General features: G+C 31.7%; 1 protein-coding gene across 1 annotated transcript in view; it reads right to left on the bottom strand.

Moving 5' to 3' along the window:
* The window catches only part of LOC413698 (octopamine receptor beta-1R), a 61,390-nt gene that overhangs the window by 30,757 nt on the left and 6,491 nt on the right, over positions 1–24,142 (bottom strand). Inside the window, exon 2 of the mRNA XM_397139.5 lies at positions 21,646–22,953. Coding sequence (XP_397139.3) covers positions 21,646–22,403 — 758 coding nt within the window. The 5' untranslated portion in view covers positions 22,404–22,953. The remainder of the gene's footprint in view (positions 1–21,645; positions 22,954–24,142) is intronic.

Genomic DNA, 24,142 nt, shown 5'->3' with positions numbered 1-24,142 from the left:
CAACTATACATTGTCGAAATCTTAATAAAATATAAATTTTAAACTTAATATTATTCTTAAATATGTAACGAAAATTTTCAATCGAATTTCATCGATCGTTATTCTTCGTATTAAAAATTTTATTTTGGTCAAAGTTTCAAATTTATTAACGATTCGAAGTAATTGTCGATCGATATATGTTTTCCTCTTTTAAGACTCGAAATAAATTGTTTAACTCTTATTTTGACAAATTTTCGACAAATAGTTCTCGAATTTTCTATTATATTAAATTTGTACATGTTTTCGACAGATGAAATTATTCTACAGGGAACGACTGAAAATCGAACTTTCAAAATGTTTTTTTTTTTTTGTGTTATTATACGATGACTTATAAAAACGTGCAAATACTTCGTTTTGAACGTTGATTGACTTTATCTCTTCATTTTTTTTTTTTTATCATTCATGCGTATTCTATTTGATGGAGAAAAAAAAGGAAAAGCAAAGAGATCAATATTTGAAAAAGAATCGAACATTTTTTCGATGATAGAAAATTCATCGTAGAAAGTGGAAACGATTATATAAATTTTTAATATTATTATTCGAATCGTTTCGATTATTTCGAGAATGATACTGTTAAATGGTTATATATGTAATTGAAAATTTGATGAGAGTAATCTTTCAACGTTGTAACTCGAAATTTAATAAAATGGAAATCGGGGGAAATTTCTATCTTTGCGGTGAAATATTCCGCAATTCACTATGAAAACTTTTGCAGTTTGAAAAAAATTTCTTACAGGAATCCAATTATAAAGTTAATTTAAAATACAGAATTTATAAATAATTTCTTACGAAGAAAAAAAATATTATGCGCACGAAACTTATATAATCCATCCCGTCACATCTAACAATAATAAAATCAACATCTTCAATTAAATATTATCAACGAAGCTTGATTAACGAAACATCGTATATAAATAATTAGATTCGTGTTTGCTGACATCGAGCGGACTAATACAGGCTAGAAGTATGCAAATTTTACTATGCAAATTGGGGAGACTTGATCTTCGAATCTTCCCTCTCGAGCAAACAGACTCGATACTTGGTTCAAATTTTTTGCCCAATCACCAATCGAATTTTACTGTTATTGTGCAAATTGATGGCAAACTGTTGCATCGATCCGCGAAAAGACGTTGCCAATGTTAGATCGAGCGTGGATGCTTAACCCCATTCCTGCAACTTCTCTTTCCACGATTATCGATCGAGAAAATCGTCTCGAATAGTTAGATGTTTTCTTTCTTTTCTTTGTTTTTTTTCTTTTTTTTTGTTCGAAACAATTTCAGATAAGCATAGAATCGGACTTTTATTTCCGCGATGAAAGAATCGATTTGGTGGAAAGTGGAAGATATCGATATTAGGTCAGACAATTTGGGGTACAGCGTTGTATAAAGAAAGAAAGGGAAAGAAGAGATAAAGGATTTCATTTTGAATCTATCGTTGGATTTATCGGGAAAGTTTTTTTTTTTTTTTTTTTGTTAAGAAGCTGGAAGAAATATTTTTGCATAAGTATTAAGTTACAAGATGTTATATAGGAATAATGCACGCGTAAAGACACTAAGTATATCGTACACTATTCGTTAAAAATTTCTTCACAAATTTAGTTTACGACCATCCCATTATTTCAGTAGACAGTCTATTAGGGTATAGTAAGATCTATCTAAGTAGAGTAGCTTTAATAAGAGTATCTAAATATTTAGTAGCTCTCTTTTGTAAGGAGTGTCTGAAATTTTGGGAAATATTTTTGGAAATGGATAGTAAATAAATAAGGAAGTTGATATTCTGATATTATAAATTTTTTATATCTTATATGTACATATAATATATTTTTTATAATATATAATATATTTTTGTACAATCTTTTCTATAATTTCTGAAAATTACAGTAGTAGAAGCTTAAAGAGATAAGTAGATTAAATTTTAGAAAATTTTTACGTGTTCCTTTCAGATTATATTTTTCTTAATTTGAAACAAATAAAAATATGTTTTTTATTTTCTTAATGCAATTTGATGTGTAGAAAAAAATATTAAATCAAAAATTTAATTTAAAAAATAGTTAAATATTTCCTAAACTAATTTTTTTAAAAATTGCATCTGTCAATATTTTTAAATTTGATGATTTTTATATGATATTTTAAAATAAATATTATTTTACTTTAACATATTTTTCATATATTTTCATCAAATTTAAATTGCAATTAATTTTAATTACATTCATATCCTCTCGATTCTTTATTTCATTCGTTGAAATATTTCAAGGATATACCTCTTTCAAAATTCTGACATTTGTTAATCGGAGATTGTTGAGAATAAAATTTTTAAATTAATTTTGAAAAAATATTTTAAGTAAATATATTATAAAGATATAAATAAAATAAAAATTATAGAAATGAAAACGAATAATGAAATATATTTAAAAAATGTATAAAAATAATTTAATAATATACATTTATTGCGATAAATTCATATATAAAAAATAAAATAATGTAATAATGTAATGAATTTAAATCTGTTCCAGAAAAGGCTGGAAAAATTAAATTTACATTTTACGTCAATTGAACAAATATAAAATTTATTTGAAAAAAAAAAATAAATGCGAAAATACATATAATATTATTCTTTTTTCTCTCTCCTTTCTTCATTTCTATTTGCAATTTTCTCTCGAGATTACCAACCGATTCTTGCAATCTCTTTTGCACTTTTTCAAGATATTATTAGAAAAAAATGAGGACAAAAGTAAATAAGTAAGATTGAATCATTGAAAAGTTCGAAAAATCATTTCGTAAGGTTTCGTGAAAATCTTTACAAATGTTAAGCTTAATTAAGCCTGGTGTTTAAACTGACACAATGACACTACGTTTCCATGTGGCTTCCTTACGTGTGAGATTATTTTTTATTTCAAACATGAAATTCAACGTTAACGTTGAAATGAAAATTTTTTTTTTTAATGAAACTTTTTCGCGTATCTTTACGAATATGTGTATACGTCTGTTATATGTATTTAATTTAATTAAAGCTCTTTGCCTTGCAGATTCTAATAACTGCATAACTCTTCTTGTTATTTTAATATCTGCACGCTGGCAACATCAAATTTTAATTTTCATCAATCGCACGACAATACGCAAACGGTATTGAAATTTTATATAAAATGTTAAAACGTTTGCAGATACGATAATATAATTATACACGTGATTAATAATCTTAATATTCAATAATAATTTGATTTGCGTTAAAATTATATTATATATTTGTGCTATTATCACAGCTTTAATATAAATGTTACAGATATTTATAATTATAATAATATAAATTATCACGATTGATTTGCAATTTTTTTTTTTTTAATATGCTAATAAGTAATAATATCATGGATATCTCATCTTGGCGAAATCAACTCTATATCGAGAGATGAAATTTTCTACGCGTTAATATCACGAGAATTTCCGTGGACAAGATCAAAGCGGTCCACTTTTATTTTTCCATTATGCTGACGACAGCATTTTAAATTACGCGCTCGAAAATTTTCCTTCGTCTTCGCGCGAACATCAAAGGAACACGGATCGAATCGGTCACCGCTTTTACCAAGCTGCTCAATTGCTTTCACAAAGTCCCGATAGAAGTCTAAAGTTACACTTAAATATTATTGGAAGATGCGATTGACACAGTTGCTTTAGAAGAAAAACGTTTCTTCTAAAAATAGAAAGGATATATATATACTACACAAATCCAAATAATTGTAAAGTTGTAGTAAATTTTCGTAAGAGAATAATTTCTTTCTTTTTTTTTTTTTTTTTAATCGAGATAAATATAAGATTAAAACAAAATCAAGACAATTAAATTAAATACAAATTGAAAATAATCGAAAATACATCGTACCTTCAATTTAATTCGAAAGTAACTTTTGAAAATTTTTTTTATATTTCTGTTCTCTAAAAAATATATTTCGTTTTAATTTTTTTCATTGTTCATGCAATGAAGATATTTAAAATAATTTCAAGATCAACAGTAAGGAAATTTTTCTGCAGCAGACAAATATATAGACAAATATATTGTTTCGTAAAGCATTTTATTTAATAAATACTTAAAGCCGTTGGCCTTGGAATATTCGTGTCGTTGGAAGCCGTTCTACGTGTTGTATATTCTTTTTATCGGATTAACAATCGATATACGACCATTTTAAATGCTTATATTCGTATTTCATATTTTACAGAATTTAATTGGTATATTATTAACAAATATATTCATTGGGAAAATATCACAAATACGATGAAAAAAAAATTAAAAAGTTTTTCCTTTTATCTCCGTTTCCACACCTCGTTTTATCATCGCTCAATCTCAACTATCTTTAAATGATCTTTTCCCAGATTTCATCTATTCCCTCTTTGTTCTCTCTGCCATTGGAGAAACCATTTTTCTTTGCACTTAAAGTCTATTTACACTTGGTGGAGAAAAAAGAAAAAGAGAAAGGAAAAAAGAAATCAAAGACAAAAGAAAAAGAAGAAGAAGAAGAAGAGAAAAGATTGGATAAACTCGTCAAATGAAATAATCTCCTCGTTTTTCGTAAATTGCGATTTTATTTCTGGCAATTCGTTTCACGATCAGTTTTTGAGAATCGTTTCAACGTTCTAGCAAAACTGACCAGAAACGAAATCCATTGTTCGTGATATTTTTCAATATTTTCTCTGTCATACGATTCAGAAAATTCCCATAAATCGATGGAAGGAATTTAAGATTCGATATATCTATATCGTGAAAATCACTTTGTCAAACTGGTCAATAATTCGATTAAGTAATTTATCGATCTTTCCTTGAACCCTTTTCTCGCTATTTTATTCGTTTCCCAGAATCTCAAGCACGCGTTATTTAAACTTTGAAACTGGAATTTCTCCTCCAACAACCGCAAGAAACGTTTAATTATAGACGAGAAAAGGTTATCCTTCGTTTCTTATCCTCCTTTGGAATTTATAAGAAAATTAAAGATCTTCGTTATTTATTGTCTGTTCCATCGGAAAAAGAAAATTGGAAGGATTTATGTTGCAACTTTGGACAAATATATCGATCGTTCATCCTTTGTTTTCTGTAATTTTACAAATTGTAATAGTACTTAAAAAATTCTTTTTTTTTTTGTAGATTAAAAGTTCTAAATATCATTTTATATTATTTTTCAAATACAAAGGCGACACAAAGGAAACATAAATCCTCTAAAATAAGAAATCTTATATGAAAATATACGTGTGTTACATTTTTCAATTTATTTTTGTATACATATTCAATCCTCCTTGTATTGCAATACTCTTATCTGGTGATATTCTCTGTCTAAATCGATGTTTTTCTTTGATTTTTTAATTATTAAATTTCTTTTTACATTTTATATTTTGCAACATTGGTTTGAAAAAAGAATATGATAGAAAAGGACACAGGGGATTTAAAACTGAATATACTGTTATAAGAAAATACCTTTGAGCTACCTTTCAGAGATCATTGATATTCCTTTGCATTTTCCATATATGTTTTTTTAACGCAAAACATAGTTTCCATTGAAATTTGCAACGAAAGCAAGTATCTATGGATAAAAGGACTTGGATTTTTCAAGAATTCACAGTTTTTTTTATTTTTTTATTTCATATATCACCGTTTCCATCTTTCCTTTCTATCCTCTTTTTCTCGAATATTTCATTCTTATATTTTCGAAACAATTCTGATAATATTCTTCTTAAAAGAATTTTCTTAGATCAAATGTGAAACATTTATTGATAATTGTTATCCCGGAAGAAACATCGATCTTCGTTTATCACAAAATGATGGATAACATCTTTCAGTGGTTCTAATTAATTTCCAAATCTTCAACATCTTGAATCCTTAAAGATGTTATACTATATATTGTTTGATCGATTAATCCATCATGGATAATGTCCATTCTTCTCCCTGGTCAGTTAGTGGACAATGTTTGGCCAGTTTCTCTAAAATTATTCATCGACTATGTAACTATATTGGACGCGTCTGACGGTTCCCTTCGAATTCTAACATTAATGGATAGCACCTACTCAAGTTATTGGTAGGAAATAATCAATCATGTCACTTGTTTCTCCTTCGATAACACCTTCTCTTGAGATTACATTCTACAATTTTGATGAAATTGTATTTGAAGAAATTCCCACGTGACATTAACACGAAGAATTCCAGAGCAGTTAATTTCAATAGCAGTATTATTTTGGAAAATGAGAAATTCCAACAATAAAATTCCAACAATAAAACAAGTTGCTTGAATATCGTGTAAGGAATTTCTATAGTGAGAGAAGAATAATTAAAATAAAGACATCGTAAAAACAAGTATTAATGATATAAGAAAATGCTGCAATATTAAAAAGAAGGAATAGCAAAGATAAAATTTTATTTGAAAAAATTCTTGGAATAAAAATATAAATTATGATTAATGGTATAATATCTGAAAATGTTTATATATATACACAATAGTACACATATATACAATAGTACACAAGCATCGCGACTTTTGATCGATAACTCAATCCCGCACTCTGGCGGAGATTATTATAACGATTCCCAACAGTCTTTGAAACTTCTCCTCTACAGTTACTATTATTATACACTCGATACGTTCGAGACCTTGGCGAAAATTTCTCTCCCCTTTTGCAAAAAGAACCTCGAACGGGAGTACGAAACGAAACGGATGACCATCTGATCCGTCAACCAAAAAATGTCTTCAAAGCGTGAAAATCGAAAAATATCGGTAAATATAGTATAACGTTATTCTATTATTAGTCAATAGACAAGTAGAAGTTTACAGAGGTGTAAAAAAAAAAAATTACATCGATATAGAAGATAGAATTTCGAGACCAACAACATTTAATATTCATTTTGGCTATTTTCGGATATTTTAATTTTTGGTTCGATGTAATTCTTAATATTTTTTAGCGATGGAACATTTTTGCACATTGTAAGAAAGATTAAAAATTATAAAATCTAATATTGTAGAAAATTATACAAAATTTTAATTAGTAAGTTTTCATAATTTCACAAAATATTTGATTATTTGATTATTTATCTAATAATAGATGATAATTTGTATGTTACGATATCACGATATTCTAATTTTATGACTATTATTATTCTTTTCATTATTAAAGCAATAGTTGCAAGTTTATATTACAAACATGATTATTAAAACACTTTATTGACCACATATTATCATCAGTTTCGACAGTGGTTAATAAAATTTCACAGGGATTTAAATACTGTGACAACATCGAAACCGCTTTTCCCTATGTGAAAGCAACGCAAAATCAATATCACCCGTCACAGCTTTTGCTTGATTGCTCTCGTGACACGTGCACAAAACAAAATCCCGGAAGAATTTGAAATACTATTTCAATTCTACGTTGGATCGAGATTGAACGATACAAAAAATTATTTTAAAAAAATAAAATTTATTGCAACCTTTGTACAACCCTTGTACTATTCATTTTTTTTTTTTTTTTAATCTATACGAAACCGAATTCCGATTAATCTGTTTCCATGACAAATAGCAAAATTAACTTTCGAGATTTAGTAATGTAATCCAGTTTAAAAACTGGAAATCAAATTGATATTGAATTACCTCGGTCATTTTAATCGTTGTAATTTGAAAAGAATTTCTCTTTATTATTTATTCTATGATTTTTTAATAAATAGAACATTTTTTTTAAATTTCTCTGTATCTTTTCTATATAATAAAATTAATTAGTCTTTTAACTTTGAATTACCTACAAATATTTTTATGATATTTTTCATTTTCGAAATATGGGAAAATAATTCGAATAATTAAAATGTTTTTAAAAACACGATGTTTTTCCTTTAATCAATTCGTATATTTCAAAACTGGCGAAAAGATAGAAGGAAAGGAGAACAAGAACTTTTTAAAAAATACTTAGGCCATATTAGTTTACTTTTTCTTTGCGAAATATCAACAAAAAAATTCAACGATACATTTTCAAGATATAAAGATTAAATATTTATTCCTTGGGGAATACTTTTAAAGAAATAGGAATAAATCTTTAAAAAGTTTCAAAATTTTCTAAATTTCCAAGTAAATAGTAATTTGTTAATTTTATAAATAAATCGTATGAATTTTCAAAAAACTTAAAAAATTAAATTTCATCTCTTCGTAAAAAGACGAAAAAAGACAAACGCCTCAAATTTTGAAATTTTTACAAGAAAGTTTCTTCAATTGTTTCTTCCATCTCTCTATGTAAAATTGAAAAGAAAAGAAAAACGAATCTTTCCTTCCATTTAATTTCTTCAATTCGTTTTTCTAATTCGTTTGTCTTGTTTCCCCTTTATTTCTAGCCTTTCCACGAGACGATTTCTCTTCGTTCCTTTTCATGGAATGGAAGTGTCTCAAAGGAGAGAGAGAGAGAGGGAGGGAAAAAAGGGGGTACATTCGATCCCAAGGGGCACCTATAAAAAGATCCATAAGGTTTGAGGTTTCGCTTAATGGCGTGTCAGACCACGATTCTGTTTTCCTTACTCGCCTTCGAGCTTGTTTGGAGGACGTTTATTTATCCCAAAAGGAGAGAATCCGATCTCGATTTCCATAGGGATAATTAGGCGCTAATAATAAACGTATTATTATTACTCAAAGGAATTAATTCTCTCTGTGGAGAATCATAATCTAATAGATTTGGATAATTAAAAGGCACGGGGAGCACGAGGATTGATTAAATTATATAATGACCAGGTTTTTATAATAATTGTATTTTTTATCGTCGAATTAAATCAATTTATTAATATTCTTGTTGAAGTTTGAATATTACAATATATAATTAAAAAGAAATTCAAATGTTTCGATAGATAATAATTAATTAATTAATTATCCCATACATTATACATCGTGTATATCTATAACAATTTGGAAATGTAATAAGAACAATTTATAGTTTATGAAAATGTCTGAATAATTAATATAATATCTAATATCAATAATATCGATATTACATTATTCGAGAAAAATTCAAGATTGAAATAATATAAATCATGTTCCATCTATTGTGAAACGTAACGTAATTTTCGATCGATAGCGAGATCGCTGTTAGCCATAAGTTACGATCGAAACGATAGCACAATTATTCTCGACTATTATTACGCACGAGGCGAGCGATTTTATTCGCCTGGGCGGAATATTAAAATTCTTGTTCATCCCTGAAACATAGATCGGCTTACGTATCCGAAGCATGCGGAAACGACCTCATTTTTCTTGCACATCGGCAATGAGGTCGCGGATGAGTCCCACCGATATTCCATCCCCTTCCCACGATAAATGAGGGTCAAATAGGGTGACATCGACCGATCGAAATTTAAATTGTCGATTTTCGTGCGAGAATTCTGATTTTCCGCTCCAACATTCTTCTCGAATGGATCGGTGATCTATTTCTTGTTTGTTATCATTCCTCGTTTTTCTTTTTATTTTTATTTTGCATTTTAATATAATGATATATTATTGGGTTGGCAACTAAGTAATTGCGGATTTCAGTTGAAGTTGATGACGACCTAATCAAAGCAGTACAACTCGTGAGATTGCAGAGAAGCTTCATGTATCGCGTACATGCATTGAAAACCGCTTAAAACAACTTGGCTATGTTCAAAAACTCGATACATGGATTCCTTACGAACTGAAAGAAAAGCGTTTAACGCAACGCATTAACAGCTGCGATTTGCTAAAGAAACGTAATGAAAATGATCCATTTTTAAAACGACTGATAACTGGCGATGAAAAATGGATTGTTTACAACAATATCAAGCGGAAAAGATGGTGGAGCAGGCCACGTGAACCAGCTCAAACAACATCAAAAGCTGGTATTCATCAAAAGAAGGTTTTGTTATTAGTTTGGTGAGATTACAAAGGAATTGTCTATTTTGAACTCTTACCACCCAACCGAACGATCAATTCTGTTGTCTACATTGAACAACTAACGAAATTAAACAATGCAGTTGAAGAAAAGCGGCCCAAATCGAAAAGGTGTTGTATTCCATCATGACGATGCAAGGCCATACACATGTTTGGTCATTCAAAAATTATTGGAGCTTGGTTGGGATGTTTTGTCACATCCACCATCCTGACTTTGCACCATCTGATTACTTTTTGTTTCGATCTTTACAAAACTCCTTGAATGGTAAAAATTTCAATAATGATGATGATATCAAATCGTACCTGATTTTTGCTAATAAAAACCACAAGTTTTATGAACGTGGGATTATGATGCTGCCTGAAAGATGGCAAAAGGTCATTGATCAAAATGGGCAACACATTATAGAATAAAGTTATTTAGTTCCATGAAAAAATTGTCTTTGATTTTCTAAAAAAAATCCGTAATTACTTAGTTCCCAACCCAATATAATGTATTATAAGGATTATTATATTTTAGGAAAACAAATAAATAAATTCAAGTATTTAATTCATTTAATTAGTTGTTTGAAAGTAGGATATTTCATCTTTTCGAGAGATTGATGCTCACACATTAAAATCTCTATTAATTGAAGAGATTGAAATTCCATTTCTGATATATAAATATCTCACGATCATCGAGTTACTTAATCGACAATAATCGTTTAGATTAGAGTACAAGTAGAACGGAATCGTTACTGAGCGGACAATCGGATCGCAGTTAGTTGGTTAGATGGGTAGAATAGGATGAAACAAGATCTTTAAGAGTATAAGTTGGAGCATTGGCCTCTATTATCCAATTGAAATACTAGGTTCAGTCGTTAGATTACACTTTGGTTAACACCCATTTGTCAGCATGCAACATTGCTCTCATTAAAGGGAACTTAAGATATTTTAAAGAAAACAATTTGAATTTTCTAAAATGAAAAATAATAAATTTAAAATTGCAAGTTATAATCATAGTGAATATTACATAGTTAAACGGTTTACCGTTTTGTAGTTAAAATATATATGTGCTACATTATATACTGTTTTAAACTTGAAACGGTGGGCTAAATATCTATTATGGGTCGCGATCAAAAGCTCCATTAGCTTTCGTTTGGCCAGTTTGATCAGCAAATTCGATACCGCGTTCCCTTATTGCGAAGCGTAAACTAACTTCTATTGCTATAATCGAAATTTTTTTCGATAAAAATGTACTTTGCAAATATAAAACGAAACTATTATTTACCTGTCGAACGATAACAAAAATTATGTTTAATAACTTGTAATATTATTTCGATAGCACGCTTATTATTATCAATTCACGTTGAATTAAAATTCTATTATACCAAAAAATTGATAAAATCAAACTTACGTCGAATATTCATCTTAATTGATCAAAATAGGGAAAGATTTTTATCTTGATAGAAATATTTAGCTTACGAAGGTTTATAGATATTCCGTCGCATGGATGGAATACGTTAAATTACAATAATTGATTATGAGTCTGAATATCGATTATCAAGCTTTCCTTCGTCCTACGCTTCTTCATTTGATTATTCGAGTAATGAAATTACGTTTGTTCACGGTTAATCCTTCACCGTTCATGTAAATTGGTACATTACTGATCTTCGAATCCTGTTTATATCAAACGGTTATTTCCAGAAATAAATTTCCAGCAAAAGTTGAGGAAATTTGCATTAGCCGGTGCAGCACAATATGCATCGACGTACAAATAAAAATATTCGAATCGCTTCAGCGAAAATTTTTTATGGTCTTCCATTTATTCCCTCCACAAAACATTATGCCATAGCTTCTATACCTTTTTTCTGTTTTTCTTTATTTCTTTTTCTCTCCAAGGAAGAAATAATTTTTAATTACTTTAATTTATTTAATTATTAAATAATAATATATAAACTAATAATACATAACTTGTTTTAGAAGATATAAATATGTAACAGCAAGAAGATTAATTAAAAAAAGAAGAAGATGTCGAAAATCTTAAATCCTTTTCGAAATTTTTATTCAATGTTTCGAATTTTGATCGCATTTAGATTTTCGTAGAGGCAATAAATTATGGAAAGATGAGTAGAAAAAGAATTGGAACAGTAGGCGAATCCATTTGCATACAAGTTTGCAAATTTCAGGATCGAATCCCAATTACGTTCTCCCATTTTCACGCAAATTTCTATTGAATATATGAGAAAAGAGTGGAGTTTTATCGGGAAAACACGGAAATAGTGAAAATTGATGACACGTGGACTTTTTTAGTTCAACTTTTCTCCTTTAATTGATCCAAAAATTTATACTCACGACTTAAGACGTGCAATTCGCGTGTGAATATATTCGTGAAGAATCATCTTAAAAAATGAAGATGGAACCTGATTGTTACGGATAAAAAGGAAAGAATTGACAGGAAAATATAAAAAAAAGTATAATAGTAAGAAGATGGAATCGATGATTTAAAGAAAGTTAGATTAGATTAGATTAAGATTGTTTAAAAAATTGATAGCAAAATATGATGACGAAAAGAGAAGAAGATACGTGATTCCAAACTTTTAACGCAGTTTATTTTTTTATTATTATTTTAAAATTTCATCTTACGTAACTTTTTCCACTTTCGTACAAATTGTTATTTATTCAAAATTGGATGGAAAATTACATATAAAAATTCGATCTCTCGCGATCTTGCTTCTTTTTTTAATATAAAGAAGAAAGTTTCCAAGGTGAACCGGTTACCTAGTTTTCTCACCTGAGATCGATGACAAAGTTTCCAACGACCATCTTCTCTGCCGTCTCGGATCACCATAATTTATAAAATTCACCTCCCTTTTTCTTACGCGATTCCGACCGAATCGAATCGATGGAAAAAGATATACCTCGACGTTACTCGTCGCATTGCTAAGGAAAAAAAAACACAGGTTATCGAGGAAATTGAATTTTCCTCCATGATTCGCTGAATTTAGTTTATTCCTGGATCATGTATATGTATATATCTTATCGTTAAAATTAATTAACGAAATCGGATAATGGAATCGTGAGTTAACATTTTTTGCAATTCATTTATATACAAGGAAAAAAAGGAAAAAAGGAGTCGCTTTTACGATGCTTTTACGTGATTCGTAACGAAAAAACATGTGATATAATCACGTTACGTGTATTGTTATTTATTTAATCGCGATAATTCAATTCTATTTGGCGTAAATGTGAAAAAAAGGCCTTCGAGTCGGAAGGCTAAAGTTTCCGCGAGCTTTCAATCTCAAAGGGAAATTTGTAGCGTGTCAACTATGGGTACAGGGCTGGAAAATTGCTCTTTCCCTCGGCATCGAACGAAAATGCGCCCCGGATTTGAGTACAGTTTTTTTAGTCCAGTTCTACACCCATTGTTTTCCTTCCAGTTTTACACCGGCTGCCAACTTTCCAATAAGCGAAAAAACTACAACAAATTTCTCTACAAGAAAGATACCAAGGAAAACGCTTTGACACCGTTCGGAAAAAATGTTATTACAAAAGTGTGAGAAATTTAGATTTTGAAATATAAAAACGGATTTTTTTTCCAGTCCAAAATATAATAATTCGATAGGATAGATAAGAAGACGATTCGATTTATATATGATTGAATAATTTTTATAAAATATCCACGTTATTCTATTATTTCTAGGAAGCAGAATAATTTTTATAAAATATCCACGTTATTCTATTATTTCTAGGAAGCAGATTTTTAACATTCCTTCAACTTCGACGCTCTTGTACTTCTTTCGAAGCAAAATCTTTAAATCTCTTAATCCTTTCGAAACGAAGGAGGTACTTTTCTTACTTCGTTCCAGAATGCCTACATATCGGGTGAAACTCTTGTTCCTCTGAAAAATCCGAGGGAAAAGCATGAAACGATCGGAATCCTCTCCATATGAAACCGAGAAGCAAGAATCGGAGGCGATGTTTTATGCGGACATCCAGAGAGGATTTTCTTCGTTCGTTCGGCCGCGATGGAACAATTGTAAATACGCCGACGGCATTCAACGAAATTCTCGAATCCACGAGCAATTCCTGCTAACTTTCATTTTAGTCTTCTCTCCGGGATTTGCAAGGATTTAGAAGTCACGTTTCGGGGACGCATGAATATCCGTATTCGTGGCGTTTGCCATTCCGTCTCTGGTTAATTCACGTGGAGAGCGAGGCACGTATAAACCAAGATATAAAGGATGGGTCTTTGTGATTTTGTATTTTAGAGATGTACTCTAGGATGGACATTGCTAGTCGAAAACTTATGATGAATAATCTTTATTTTCTTTTCGTTTTCTTTTACCAATTTCTTTCTCATTATCGTTACGTCGTTCGTTAAATTCGTTCGTTGAATTCTTTATCTCGCGGTATGTAAATGAAATAATACTTTAGGGATTATTTTTATTAAATCCAACATGGTGGACATGGTTTAGAGAAGAGAAAGAATAAAAATAGCGGTCATTAAACTCGTAAGGAAAACGGACTTTTGTCTCGTTCGTGAATTTTTTTCTTTTTTTTCGACAAGGCTTTCCTTCGAGGCTACTTCATGCGCGTTTTCCTCGTCTTTTCAGGAATTTATTTATTTTTTTTCTGTTTCTCGCTCATTCTTTCGATATTTAAAAAAGATATCCGATATTTATCACGATTTTCATCACACACGATAAACTCTGTTTCAAATTCATTCGCATTCCTTGTTTCGTTAAAAATTGTAATTAACAATTTTTAAACATTATTTTCATTCAGAAATGAATCCAAATGTAGTTACATTTCAACGATACAATTTTTATCTTAATTGTAAAACAAAATCTAAATCGCAATAACGATTACTTTCCTCGTTATTTAAATCCATCAACTTTTACTTTCGATTATGCGAACGAAATATTTTGGAATTAAGAAACGTTTGATCAAATGATGTATCGTTCAGTAATATTTGGAGAAATGTTTAATCGAAGAAAATTTAAACACGCGTGGTCGATGGAACAAATTGTGTGTGCAGAAACGAAGCATGATTTCAATAAACGTGGTACAGTAGGAACGTGATTCGCTTAATAATGTCCAGGGTAGAGTAATTAGTTTGCTGGATCATGGAATGCCGTTCGAAGCGACGGCATTGCTAATCGTATTTAACAATCCAAGGATTAATCCTATCGTACGTTTGAAATAGGACAATTATCTCATTAATAAATACAATTCTCCTCTTTCCAAATAAAATAGACGAGTCAAGTAGAGCGATTCAATTTCCAGAATAAATAAAATCTAATCTTGAATCGTGTACGACGAGATAATATCATTTCTTCGTACAACGATACGTGACACAATTATTTAAAAAGAGACAAAATTCAAGGTAAAGATAAAAATATTTCTTTCAAAACTAAAATTTCCTTCACCTAGATATTTTATAGGCTGGAGAAACACTTGTCGAGAAATAATTGATCCTTGCGAAGCTCTCGAATGGCAGAAAACACCACATTCTAGAAAAGTTTCTGATACCGGTTAACAAAGGGACTACTAAGGGGAAGTTTACCAAGGAAACGCGTTCTACCATGTTCATCAAACTTTGCGACGCAAACACCGCGGTAAAACCGCTTCTTTGTAAAACACGAGGGCCGAGGAGAATTACTGTCCGAAGGAAGCGCGTGCTGCTTTGAGAAAAGAGAAATCGAAGCTTCGGCAAAGATGGAGGGACGCGCGATTCGCTTTTTCAAAGGTTGGAAAAGTAGACGTGGCGGGCAGCGTGTGGGGAGGCGGAGATTCAAAGGTATAAATCCAACGTGTTAAGCGCGTCACAGTTGCTTAAAAGCATTCCGAAATGCGAAACATCGGCAGGGAAATGTGTTCTTAAATATGGATAGGAATCGGCGTGAAAAATGAAAGAAATTCTCGGGATAAGTGTTTTTCCATTGTCCTCCATCGATCCCACATTTTCGAATATATATGTATTTTCTCTTCTTTTCTCTCTCTTTCATTTATGAGCTTTCTGCGACTGATTTCGTTATTTCTCTTCTTTCTCATCTTTAACAGCGTCTGATTTCACATGTCTCTATACGTTGTGGAATATCTGTGTATACGTGTTGTAAATGTTGCAGTTATAATATTTGGATTCGTAAGATTCGTTACATTGAAAGATAACAGATTAACGACGATCATAATCGGTGTTATTTCACTTGTTCAGCCGTGATTCTTCTATTTTCTCGATCATAACGATTTCTCTTCTTTCTCATCTTTAACAGCGTCTGATTATCTCTACGAATAATACGTTATGGAATATCTGTGTATATGTGTTGTAGATGTGCAATTATAATATTTGGATTCGTAAGATTCGTTATATTTAACGATAACAGATTAACGGCGATCATAATAATCGGTCTGATCACAATCGGTGTTGTTCCACTTGTTCGACTGTGATTGTCCCAATCTATTTACTCGATCATAACGATTTCTCTTCTTTCTCATCTTTAACAGCGTCTGATTTCACGTGTCTTCATAAATAATACGTTGTGGAATATTTGTGTATATGTGTTGTAGATATTGCAGTTATAATATTTGGATTCGTAAGATTCTTTACATTTAACGATAAGATAACAGATTAACGGTATAACAGCGATCATAATAATCGGTCTGATCACAATCGGTGTTATTCTACTTGTTCGGCCGTGATTGTCCCAATCTATTTACTCAGTCATAACGATTTCTCTTCTTTCTCATCTTTAACAATGTCTCTACGAATAATATGTTGTGGAATATCTGTGTATACGTGTTGTAGATGTTGCAGTTATAATATTTGAATTCGTAAGATTCGTTACATCGAAAGATAACAGATTAACGACGATCATAATCGATGTTATTTCACTTATTCAGCCGTGATTCTAATTTATTTTCTCGATCATAACGATTTCTCTTCTTTCTCATCTTTAACAGCGTCTGATTATCTCTACGAATAATACGTTGTGGAATATCTGTGTATACGTGTTGTAGATGTTGCAGTTATAATATTTGGATTCGTAAAATTCGTTACATTTAAGATAACAGATTAAATCATAATAATCGGTCTGATCACAATCGGTGTTATTTCACTTGTTCGGCCGTGATTGTCCCAATCTATTTACTCGATCATAATGATATTAGTCCATTCGTTATTTCATTTTGTCCGATCAATGACTGTTTCAATTTACTTGTTTCGATTATCTTATCTACCTATGTTTAATATTGATGATCATCTTCTTTTATTTATTTAACTATAGTTATATCATTTCATATTTATACTGTCATGACTGTGTTATTATTCTAATATTCCAATAGTCTTAATTATCTGATCTTCTGATCTTGATCTAAACAACTTTGATCTACTTTTTCTACATCTTTAAATATAAATTTAGTTTAGGAAATGGATTTTAATTAATTTCTGGAATTTATAAAATCGTATAAAACAAAACAATTCTTTCTCCTTACCCTTAAAAAAAGTTAGAATTAAGATTAATGCGCGGCAATGACTACGCCTAAAATTAGACGCGAATTGGAAAACGTTAGAATCCCTCGAAGCGTTAGAGGTCTCGTTAATAACACCTGAACGATGACGTAAAAGAAAGAGAGAAGAAAGAAAAAAAAAAAGGAACCTTGCAGAAAATGTTTCGCTCCATCGCAATTCTCCCTTAGTTTTCCCCTTTTATTAAAGTTGGCATTGAGAGAACGATGAAGGCGGACACAACGACGACGCCTCCATATTTTTTTTCCCCCGCAAACGAGACGCAGCATCTCGACGAAGAGAGCACAAAGAAGAAGATGGAATCAAGCGAGCGAGCGTGGAAAAGAAACGAGAAGGAGGCAAGGACGAAGTCTCTCTCTCTCTAACGAATGGAACGGCGGATAATGGATTCACGAGCGCCCATTTCTGCCGGTGTTTATTATTCAACGATCCCTCGCCTCGATAAATTTCACGATGACCCAAAAAATGGCGCGGGACAATGCGCTGGAACGGGATTCAAAGCGCGCTCTCTCTTCTAAACCCACTCAGCCACTGACTGATTCCGTATCGATATCGTCTTGCCTACGAACGAGCTTCTCCATCCGTGGAAAATGCCGTTTTCTTGCAATTGTTTGGAAGGTCTTCTGGAGAATGCGGATGACTTTTATCGAGGAGTGGGATGGGTTTTGTTAGCAAAGTTTTTTAAAGGGATTATGATTATTCGGATGAATGAGATAGCGAGAAGGGGGAGAAATGGCGAGGATGGGGTGCTTTTTAAATTGGGAGGTTGTGGGAATAATAGAGCGAGAAATTATTCAAATTTGGAAGGGAAATATTTGGCGTTGCGATAATAGAGCGAGAATATTTCAGAACGTAGGTGGAGCGTACCGTCAGAACTAACTATAAAGTTAGTTCTCAAAGAGAATTTTTGGGACGAGAAACGAAAATTGTTAGAAATTGACGATGGGATATTATTTTATCGTGATAAAATTTGGGAAAATTGTTCGAAATTAGGATATTTCCTGCGATATAAATTGGAGAGCTCGTCACGATATTCACGAGAGACCGAGGACGCCTCTGAATTGACGACCATCGTGGCCTTTTAAAAACTTGATCGCGTGCAACTACTTCGTGGCCACTGTATAAAAGAGCACTCTTGTTTAATTCCTCCACACCGTACAAGATTCGAAAACTGCTGACCTACAAATTTTTAAGCGCCCTTAAAAAATGGAAAATCCGCGAATCCGTGGACTCCAATAATTCGATTATCTTTCCCAGCAAATTTCGACATCTCTTTTCTTCAACTTACCAATTCTTTCTCCGATTCCAACTTTCGTTTTTAAAGCTGAGAAGAGTGACAGAATTTTCACACAGATTAATATTTATCGTCACGGAAGAGAATAACGTTTTATTTTTTTCATTCGTCCATCTCTTCGAATGGAAACATTGTAGAAGATTCTCGAGGCGAAAATTGTACGCGTGATATCACGAGTGCTGTGTTTATCCAGAATATACGGTTATACGATCCGAGAAACGGAGCAAAAGATATTTTGCCTTCAACCGGCAGAAATGCTGGGATCGATTCATAATCACGACCATACCCTCGCCCCCTGGAAGACATCCTTTCCATTTGCAAGCTCAAATTTCTCCATCTCATCTTTCGTGCGATGAGAGGGGCGGTGGGTTCGTTGGTGGGACGATTACGATGGGACATAAATCTTCGTATAAAAGGATCCTTGGCAAAAATTGTGGAAGGTCGATCGTAATTATTCGCCACCAAGAAATCGATAATAAAAATAAAAATAAAATGATTTGCAATGATTTTTCTAATATATTCGCAAATTTGTCGTTTCTTCGAAATAATCTAATTTCGTTTAAATTTCCTTCATCTATATTTAATAGTTGGTTAAGTTTTAAAAAACTGTGACAAGATGAATGTTTCCAAATTTTTGGGAAAATTATTTTCAGAAAAAAAAGATTCTTTGCAAAATTTTTAATCTTTTTTTCTTTGTTATTTTATTCTAATCTTATTTACTCTTATTTTCTTCTAACTAATCTTAAAATATACGATCGAATCGATTTATTGAAATTATTAAAATATAACGTAATCTCTCGCTCATTAACTAACATCTGATTTTAATTAAATTTCCATTAGATTTTCCTTTGGAAAAAACAAATTCATTAATCCAACCTTTCCCCCGCCATTTCACTCGAATAATGGAAACGAAGAAACGACGATTCTTAATTTAATTAAGAATGCGTAGCTATTTATTAATTCGCGTTCATTTAACCAAAATAAAATTATCGATCAACGAAAGAAAATTCATAAACTTTTCTTCCGTTTTCTCACTTTTTTCCTCTCTTTCTTTTTTTTCTTCTTCCTTGTTTTTTTTTTACTCAACTTCGACCGAGAAAATGGAAATTGTTGTAACGATGCCAACTGAATGCACAAACGTCTCGTAAAGTGAACGTCCAGGTAATTACTCGGTTCTCGCAGCTAATTACGATTTTTGCTTTTTAGTTGTTTCGCATCTCGATGGTGGAGTCGTTTTCTAAAAGCGCAGACCGTATTATACGCGAACGAGCTTCTCTATTACGAGGATGGAAAAAAAGATAGAGTCTGTGGTTAGAAATAATTTTTAATCGCAGTAAAATTGCTTCTGTCTTATCCTCAAAATTGAAATTGAATGAGGATTTGTAAAGTATCTCGAATAATCTGTCGTTTTTCTTTTATATATATATAAGCTTTTAATTTTTATTTATTATATATTAATGTAATCAAGTCGGGTTAAATAATAAATTGAAAAACATTGAAAATATAAAATTTTATTATTCTTAAATTCTTTTTTACTCATTTGGAAGAAATGGAAAGAAGAATATATCGATTAGACACATTCTAATAATGGAAAATAACGCAATCTTAAATAGAAACGTGTATTCTTGATGTATCGAATGAACCAATGGAAAAAAAAACGATATTTCGATATATTTTTCACAAATTAAAATTTTTCACGTATTAAACTACATCGATAATATATCGATGCGACATTTCAAAGAATTAACATACGATTCATAGAACTGATAAAACAATACTCTCATATCTCGGATCCAAAGTTTTCGAAAGATGTACAATATATCGAATCGAATGAATTGATAAAACAATAATCTCGCATTTCAGATCCAAGGGAGGAAGACAATTTTCTCCTCCAAGACGTATAAACGTTCTCAACTGGAGCATTAATTTCTCACGCTAAGCCAACCAACTGGTATTTTAGTTTTCGCTTCGACGCATTCAATTTCCGGTTGAGGAATGAAAGGAATCTACATTTCCGATATATTTTTGACGTCACCGATCGAGAAAGTTCCGTCATCGAGCATCGAGAAACAATTGTCTCGATCGAACGATTCTCAAAATAAAGAAAAACAGAAAAATTTTGTAGTGTTGATTCTTGGAAATCTCTCGATACAAAATGATCTTAAATCATTCAAAATTAATATTATCTAGCTACAATATCAAAGCGAGAGTCTCTGTAAATTTTTTTAAAATTTAGAAAAAGAAATATAACTATACTAGTTTCACAAATTGGTGTACAATTTTTTTAATAAAATAATTTATTGTCGCGTTCTTTTTCACTTTCATTTCTTGAAACGCTATACGAAAAAAAAAAGAGAAAGAAAAATATCCCAGAGAAGATGCCAAAGTTACATCTATAAAATACGTTGTAGCGGGTGAAACAAGTTTCGTATGCCGGAAGCTTTTGTCAATTTTTCGAAATTGATATATCGTGCATAGTCGAAGCGTTTGCGCATAGGATGACCTATTTTAATATAATCCACAAATAGATTTATCGTTAAATCTAGTCACTCGAGAGTAAATATGGGAGAATCGAAAAAGATGAAATGAATATCGATCGAATGGATCAAGAAGATCCAACGAGTGGAGGAAGAGTCGATACATCCGATTAAAATAATCGGTTGAATTTTATTACACGTGGAATTAAAAATATATCCATTTTATCTTGAAAGAGAATGAGAGAAAAAAAATTATCCAGAAACAAATACATCGATATTTCTTTGTTTTCTTTACGAGTATAAAGGTAAGTAAAACAAAATCCATCAAAAACCATCAAAATCTGTCGGTCCCTCTTACGATTTATAAATCTCGACAGTGTACAGCGACGTTATGAACGTCTACGTTGAGGATAAACCAAGTGAAAGATCAACTCACCGATACAACATCCGCTCTTGACGGTCAGCCTCCTTATAAATCTTGTAATACATGGCGATCATGATGATCCCGGGCAGCCAGAAACTGACACTGGAGCTGATCACGGCGTAAGGTTTGTTCACTTGGAACACGCACACGTCCGGATAATTTCTTCTGTACTCGAGGTGTTTCTCGGTGGTGTACCATCCGGCGAATATGGGCAGGAAGCTCATAACCGTTGGCGAGCACCAAACCACGCTCAGCATGGTGCTGAGTCGAAGATTGGTCATGATCAACGGATAGTCCAACGGTTGTACGATCGCGTAGTAACGATCCACGCTGATGCAGCACAGATGGAGTATGGAGACGGTGCTGAAAAACACGTCCAACGAGTTCCACACGTCGCACATAAAGTAGCCGAACAACCATCTTCCGGAGAGTTCGACCGACGCGTTGAACGTCATGGCGAAAATGGCGACCAGCATATCCGCCAACGCTAACGAGACCACGAAGTAATTGGTAATCACGCGAAGCTTCCTGTGCCTCATCACGGACACGATCACCAATAAATTGCCGAACAGGGCGCACAGGATGATGAAACCCATCACGGTTGCTTTCACGGTCAGAAGAATAACGCGCTCCAATTCGTCGTTCTCCTCGCGGTCGTACAAGTTGGAGGAACGATTCGATTGGCCGGTGTCGACGAAAATGTTGGAAAGATCGGGCAAGTCGGTCGTATTCACCACCAATCCATCCTCCGTCGTTTCGTTCGCTTCCATCTTCTCTCTCTCTCGCTCTACTTTATTCGATCAATTCCATTTTTCGATGTCCTCTCTTCTCATGTTTTGCGCGATGTTTCTTTCCCTTCTTTTTTTTCCTCTTTACGAGACTTCGACGTTACCGAGAACGGAACCAGAGGTCCGCTCCCTCTTCCGCTTCTTCGACGGCCTCGGGGACGAGGCTGGGAGAGAGATCTGGGTGGCAGGCCATTGAAGAACGGAAATGAAGTTTGGTTTAGTTTGTTAACGGGGGATATCGAAGGGTTTATGCGGGTTAGATGTTGATAGAAGCTCCATTCCACACAGTTTGATGGTCTCCAGTCAAACACTTTGCCGGGATAATGCGAGTTGAAAAGCGAAATGGGATCGGTCTTGGAGAGAGAGAGAGAGAAGAGAGAAGGTTGGTTTGTACGGATTCCAAGGCTTAACCAAGATTCGTTGGAGACGTTCCAGAAGGATCTACGTTACACGAAGGATGAATTTCGATCCGATGCGTGATAGTTTGAGGCGAAGTTTGTCCGTCCGTCCGCTTTTCGAGCATGGTGAAAGCCTGCAATTGGAAAAGACACAATAGATTGAAATTTATTATTTTATTTTTATTTTTATTTTATTTTTATTTTATTATTTATTATCGATATTTATTATTTTCAATAAATTTTTTTGAAATTTTAGATAAATTTAGCTAAAATATTTATAATTATATAATTTTAATTTACAAAATTAATGTTTTTAGTGTTTAAACTATTTAGCTTTTTTGATTTTAGGATTTATTAAATTGTTATTTATTATAATGTTATTATTTTTATGATATTACAATGCAAATTTTTTAAGTTTTTTAATTTTAATAGAATTTTTAGTAATTACTGTAATTGACGAAGGTATCGATAAGATAGGATGAAATTTTAATCCTAACCTTTGCTATTATTTGAATCGAGTTCAACATGTTCAAGAATGAATATTATGAAATTATTAATATCATCTTTTATCTTTATTTGAAAGATATTCTTTATTATTATTATTATTAAAGATCGAATACATGGAAAATTAAAGGAAATAAACTTATCGAGAATCATTTTTTTTATATATTTTTATCAAATTTTCACGAATTTTAATTAAAATAAAAAGGAACTAGATATGATAATTTTTTATTTGTTTTATAACAAATACTTTGTTATAACTGATTTTAATTATGGAAGGACGATGGAATATAATAAGTATATATACTGCATTCATTCTCAAAATAAAGCAATATTTTTACATTTTTTAAACGAATGAAAAAAAAAAAGCAAATCGCCCCACATATCGATCGTCGGGAATTGCACGACGTCATACGATGATTTAAAATCATCGCGCTGTTGAAACGTGCGCATCGGTTCGTTTCGCAGGATTCATCTGTGCTTCTCTATCACGGAGAAAATTAAATTTCGAATGGAACGGGAGAGAATTGGCTGGAACAATGCCTTGACAAATATATAAATAAGCAACGGTTGATCGAAAGATCACCAATTTCTGAAGGATTGCATCATACAGCAAATATTGTTGAACCACGGTTCGTTAAACTGCCATTGAAATTGAAATTTCAAAAAATTGCTACGATCATAGATTTAAGATTTATTATTAAATGAATTATTCTTACGGGTAAAAAAATCGTGATTAAATGAGATTATTCATATTTGGAAAAAAATATTTGGTGGAGAATTTATTTCTAATCAAGAAGAGAATTCCTTCTAAAAATCATA

The sequence above is a fragment of the Apis mellifera genome, linkage group LG7, assembly GCF_003254395.2.
Source record: "Apis mellifera strain DH4 linkage group LG7, Amel_HAv3.1, whole genome shotgun sequence".
Taxonomy (NCBI): domain Eukaryota; kingdom Metazoa; phylum Arthropoda; class Insecta; order Hymenoptera; family Apidae; genus Apis; species Apis mellifera.
Note: the sequence above shows the minus strand (reverse complement) of the source record. Positions and strands in the feature narration are given on the sequence as shown.